Source organism: Mesitornis unicolor, unplaced genomic scaffold (genome assembly GCF_000695765.1).
Source record: "Mesitornis unicolor isolate BGI_N332 unplaced genomic scaffold, ASM69576v1 scaffold24284, whole genome shotgun sequence".
In the NCBI taxonomy this organism is placed as follows: domain Eukaryota; kingdom Metazoa; phylum Chordata; class Aves; order Mesitornithiformes; family Mesitornithidae; genus Mesitornis; species Mesitornis unicolor.
The window spans coordinates 1-6,222 of NW_010182403.1; the positions used below are offsets into that span (position 1 = coordinate 1).

General features: G+C 45.1%; 1 protein-coding gene across 1 annotated transcript; it reads right to left on the reverse strand.

The window, feature by feature from the left end:
* Positions 1-4,365: 4,365 nt before the first annotated feature.
* Positions 4,366-5,364, reverse strand: LOC104535258 (protein c-ets-1-B; the record flags this gene model as incomplete). Its single annotated transcript, XM_010183769.1, has 2 exons — positions 4,366-4,581; positions 5,246-5,364. Coding segments are annotated over 2 exons (335 nt in total), but the record flags the coding sequence as incomplete, so codon positions are not given.
* Positions 5,365-6,222: the final 858 nt, after the last annotated feature.

Consider the following 6,222-nt stretch of genomic DNA (forward strand, 5'->3'; position numbering starts at 1 on the left):
GAGAAACAGCCAGCAGCATCTTCATGCTATGGCAAGGTCTTTATGGGTTGGCTACACCTATTTCCAAGTAAATACACCCAAAAATGTCATTTAGGGCAGTAAATCACAGATATCCCACGCTCCCAGTGCTGCTTTGGGATGAGTTGGAAACCCTGCATTTGACATCCCCATGTCCTGGTCCAAAGCAATAGGGAACTGTGCAGCATCTTCCTCCTCCCCGATAACCACACAATTTTCTTTAATAATTAAAGAAAAAGACAGGATTTCCTGGGATTTTTTTAAGTTTTACCACCGGTTTTTCCCCTTTGCTCCCCACATTTCAGCAATGAAGAAGCACGCCGACACCGAGGCTTAGGAATTATTCTTCTTTTAATTTCACATGGTTTAAAATACGATATGAAATAAGGCTACAGTATATAAAAAACTCTCCAGCAAAATGATGTGCCAGCATCAGCAATTAAAACGAAACCGATCCCCCTCCTCCGTTAAGAATTCGATGTCAGGAGGGGGTTTTCTTTTTCTTTTGCATCCTTTTTTTTTTAAAAAAAAAAAACCAAACAACAAAACAACCCGAACATAAGACAAAATACAACACACGGGGACACACACACACACACACACACACACACACATCGCTACATCTCTAAGCTACCTCAGCTCAGGTTTGATTGAAAAAGCACCTGCTTTTTTAACTCGATTTTTTTTTTTTTGGAAATTTTTTTTGGAAATTTTTTTTAATCCCGCTTTTTATTTCATTTTTTTTTTATTATTATTTTTTTTGTGTGTTTTTTGTCCCCCCCCCCTCCCCCCCCCCCCACTTTTAAAAAATATAAATTATATGAAAATACAAGTTGGAAAATAGTCGAACGGCACAATATAACAATCTCTTTTCTTTTTTCTTCTTCTTCTTCTTCTATGTTTATCAGCTTCAAAAAAATCCCGTAAAAAACACAAAACGAACATAAAAAAATGACTTTTTTTTCCTTTTTTTTTTTCCTTTTTTTTTTTCCTTTAAACTGAGGCAGTTAATTCCTGGAGATATCCCATTATAACATATACGTAATACATAGATTTTATCATTTATTTAAACCTCTTTGGAATGTAGACGACAGCTCACGGATGTTATATAGACCCTACCGGAGCGCAGAGCACGCCAAGGCATCCCAATGCTGTGACGTTAGCAAGAAATAAGCAACAAAGCCCTAAAACCTCGCAGAAAAACCCTCCCGAAAAGCAAAAAATCAGAAGATGGGAGACATTTCTGAATTTAGCGGTGCTTACCGGGACCTTTTTTTTGGATTAAAACAGGTTCAATGATAAGTATCTTCTATTTCTTGTCCTGTTTTGGCTGTTTCTCCACCTGAACCATCACTTCTGGAGCGTGGAAATAAAATGGATTTATATTTGCACACACACAGAGGAGAAAAAGTGCATTTTTCATCTAGTTTCTGGGTTTTTTTTTCCTTTTACTGAGGTCCCAATATCGACTGCAAGGCCTTGGAAAGGCATTGGCCAGAGTGAAGCTCCCAAGGGAGGGCTCAGGTTAAGGGGAGATGGAGAGGAGCAGATCATGAGCAGAACACAGCAAATATCCCGAAAATATCCCAAAAAAACATCACCAAATGCACCTGAGACATCCCAAAATGAGACCAAATGACCCAATTTCCAAAAAAAACCCCACACAAAAAACTGGAGCCAGATCTCCATCAGCCCCCTCAAACCCATCCTTCTGCTCCAGCACCCATGGGGTAACCACATTTTCAGGGCAGAGGGTTTGGGTTCCAGCGCATCCCTCCCTGAAAAGTCAACAGGTCGTTAAAGAGCAGAAAGAAAAGGAACTAAAACAAAGAAGAAATAAAAACAAATCTGCAATTTTCCAGTGTATAAACAGCACACAGCCCGCTCTGGGATGGCCTCTAGGATTTATTCCCATCGAAAAGGAAAATAGGAAATTATGAACCTGATGTCCCTAGGACTGCACGGCCCTTGTCCCCCTGGTGCTGGTACCCGAACCTGCGGTCCCGTCCATCCGAGGGCAATTTGATCCCTGTTTTCTGCTTGAAAAAGGCACTTTGGCTGCAATGGAGCATCCCTGCAGGGAGGGAGAGGTGTCCTGGGGCAGGAGACGGGGCCTCCTGCAGCACCCCTTATTTAAGGGGCATTTTGTCAAAGCAACGATCGCAGCGGACCACGATGGGTGAGCTAAGGGCACTTTGCAACCCCAAATGGCTGAAAACTGGCTGAAAATCCAACCCAGTCGCCTCCCTTTTCAGCCGTGGCGATGGGGACCCCTCCTCCATGATATCTACGCTTCCCTTTCCCCTCTCCAAGCTGCTTTCTCCCATCCGTCGTGTCCATCCGAGGAGATGTGCTGAGGTTTAACCTCCCTTTCCAAATTCCACCTCCCCTCCATCCCTTTTTCCTTCCTTTCTGCCCTTTCCTGAAAATCCAACCCAGTCGCCTCCCTTTTCAGCCGTGGCGATGGGGACCCCTCCTCCATGATATCTACGCTTCCCTTTCCCCTCTCCAAGCTGCTTTCTCCCATCCGTCGTGTCCATCCGAGGAGATGTGCTGAGGTTTAACCTCCCTTTCCAAATTCCACCTCCCCTCCATCCCTTTTTCCTTCCTTTCTGCCCTTTCCTTTCCCTAACTAAACCACATCTGCCTCCATCTCCTCGGCTGGAGCTCCCTCTTGGTCCGCTCATTTCCCTTCCAATATCACTTTTTCTTTGAAGCACGCAGCAGTTTTGGGGCTGATTTGCCCCAAAATGACCAACCGGGGATACAGAGGTGCTGAGTGCCCAAACTGGGGTTATGTGCCCAAATATTTGGGGTTTTTTGCATGCAGAATCCTGTCCCGCATCACCCGCAAAGCCTCGCATCACCTCAACCCCTATTTGTGTCTCGCAGTGCCCCTGTAACGACCACAACCACCCAAAACCCACGGACAGACAGAGAAACACCACAAAAATAAGGAATTTTGGCTTCAAATACCTAATACTGCCTTTAAAAAGAAAACACCCAGCGGCTCTAGGGCAAAAGACCCCATTTCAGCAGTCGGATCCGCACAGATCCAGCTCCAAGGTCAAATAACGATAGAGCTGGTTGAAACAGGAAGGAAACAACATTTCCCTTTGCTTTTTCCATTTTATCCTGATTTTTTTTTCACCCCCCAAGTCAACGTCTATATTTCCTATTTACCACGTTCAAAACACGGCAATTTCTCCCCTTTTCCCCTCAAGAAAAAAAAAAACCCACCAGGTTTCCTGAAAGCACCAAACAGTTCCTTTGAGCGAAAAAAACTACTCGGAAAATGCAAAAAGTCATTTTCCTGGCAAATTTTGAGAGGTTTCATGCATAAAAAGGTCCCGTTTTTTTCAATGATAGCCAAAAAAAGCGGAAATTTCAACCAGCTTTATCAGCAACCGGCGGAGCAAAGCGTGTGGGGCTGGAAGCAAGAGCGGCATCATTAGGAGCCAGTTTGGGGTTGATTTTTGGATAGTTTTCCTTCACATACGATTCGGAGATGCCGAGCCGTAGCGCTACACTTCTCCAGCGGGGTCTACATGAACTTAATTCCTCTTTTTTTCTTCTCTTTTTTTTTTTCCTCACTGTGCTAAAAACCTCTCTGCTGGCATAACACGGCGCAATATTGCAATACTGAGACCATCTTAGAGCTTAAGACTATTTAAAAAAAAAAAAAAATTAAAAATAAAAAAAAAAATACTGGCACAAAATTTAATAAAATAAAACTTTTAACGAAATTTTAGGAAAAAAGTCTTGATCCGTCCTAGTAAAAATTCCTGCCTTTTGGAGAAAAGACGACAACCAACAGAAAGGCGATGTTACAAGAACCAGTTCTTGGGTTATTTTTCCTCCCAAACGTAGGAATTTTTCACCCACTTCGGTTTCCCCTCCCCGCCCCCAACAAAGCGTTTCAAACCCCAAAATCCTCGGGAATATTGTCACTTCCTGAACGGTCAGTTTGTGTGCGGATAACACAAAAACCGAATCTCCGATAATATTTTTTTCTAAACAGCGAGGGATGGGGAGGGCGTTGCGTGTTTGGTTGGTTGTTTTTTTTTTGGAAGTGAGCTACATTTTTCTGGCTTTCTTAAAACTCAGAATTTCACCCCAAAATGCCTGTCTTGGAGCTTTCCGAAAACAAAAATTACAAAAGCCCATCCTTCTCCGAACCAAACTTTTTAAGTTTCGGCCAAAACGTTGCCTCTTCCGCCACCCTCTCTCCCAACCATCCTGAAAGCATCAAATCTGAGTCGCTCTTGACAAACAGAAGGAAAATAACAGCGAAATAAAACCCAAAAGAAACCAGCAAAAGTCTGGTGGGCTCCTCAAAAATGACCTTCACTCGTCGGCGTCGGGCTTGACGTCCAGCATGGCGTGGAGCTCCTCGGGCGCGTAGCCCAGCAGGCTCTGCAGGTCGCAGACGAAGCGGTAGACGTAGCGCTTGCCGGCCGTCTTGTGGATGATGTTCTTGTCGTAGTAGTAGCGCAAGCCGCGGCTCAGCTTCTCGTAGTTCATCTTGGGCTTGTTTTTCCTCTTGCCCCATCGCCGGGCCACCTTGGGAGAGGGGTGAGGAGAGTCAAAAAGGGGATGCGCGGCACAAGGATGGGAAGGAAAATCAATCAGGTTTGGTTGGGAAGCCATCGGTAAGCAGCGGTGAGGGACAGGAGGATTTTGCTCATCTTTAAGATGGACTTAAATGGGTCCCGAGCATTAAAATCTGGGAAAACCAAGCTCCACACAATGGTAGAGCGTTGGTGGAGTACTCATGGAGGTATTTAAAGAATCTGTTGATGCGGTGTCATTGAATGGTTTGGATTGGAAAAGACCTTTATGATCATCAAGTCAAACCATTGACCCCAAGTTCACCACTGGACCATGTTCCTAAATGATTTAATGGTGGAGTTGGGTTGATGGTTGGACTCGATGATCTTAAAGGTCTTTTCCAACCCAAGCGATTCTATGATTGCAGAGGACTCTATAAGCCAGGGAAGGGACCGAATGTCCCATCTGTTCCCCAAAAGCCCCAGTCCACATCCCCTGCAGCCCCATTTTTAACCAGTTTTCATCCATCCTCTGATTCCTTGCTTTTTCCTACGCACACTCAAGACCAGAAGGCCGCGACTGCCCAAATCTCAGCCCTGAAGAGAGGAGGGGAGGGTTATCCACACCAATATTTCAGCAGCTTTTGGGCTGTGCGCTGAATTTTGGGGTGCCTTACCTCGTCTGGGTCGGAAAGCTTGAATTCCCAGCCATCGCCCGTCCAGCTGATGAAGGACTGGCAGGACTTGTCAGTGAGCAGCTCCCGCAGGAATTGCCACAGCTGGATGGGTCCACTGCCTAGAGAGACCAAAGAAACACGAAATATGAATGCCAGGAAAAGCACATGCTCACCGAGAAACAATAAAACCTTCTGCTATCCAAAAAATCCCCCATCGTTGGCCACAATGGGCTGAGATGACAGCTTGAGAGTTCAATCCTGCAGGTATAAGAGCTTCCTATTTGCAAGAAGAGCTGAATATTCATGCGCTGAAATGCTTCGCTTCGAGTTACATAAATAGGATTATTTTTCTGGCATCCAGACAGCGAGAAGTCACTGTCTTGGCACAAGAGCATCACTGTTTCCCATCGCCAAAACGCTCCTGGCCATCGCATGAACTCCAGCAGACTCCCGCTTCCCGACCTTGACTCTTTGCTCCGTTGCTGTTTACCGAGATAAAGGGGGGGACCCAGGTATGAAAATTATTTGGCCTTTCTCCAGGGCGTGTTGCTGCAGGAATGGGCTACGCCGGCCTCTCCTTACAACGTCCCTACCTTTCCCCTGGGTATTAATTTTGGCTAGCAGTGATTTGTCTCGTGGTCCCCAGCCCGGCACATCTAACCCGCAGTACCTGGTGCCTGCGGCCCCACAGTTTTGGCTGGGTTAATGGTGTACGTGGAGCAATTTCGAAATATTTAGCTTTTCTTTTGTGCGCCTGTCCCAATCACAGGTAGAGGAGAAGCCCTCAAGCCAAAATCTCTTTGATGAGCAACTTCCAAATTGCGGCCGCACCCAAAAAATCTTGCAGTTGGCTCTGGGCAACGTGTTTCGGGAGAGGTTTTGCCATGCTTTAAAGGCAGCTTAGAGTATATTGCTAATGACAATCATAATATTGAATAATAATTGAATAATATAATATACTATATTACATACTATAT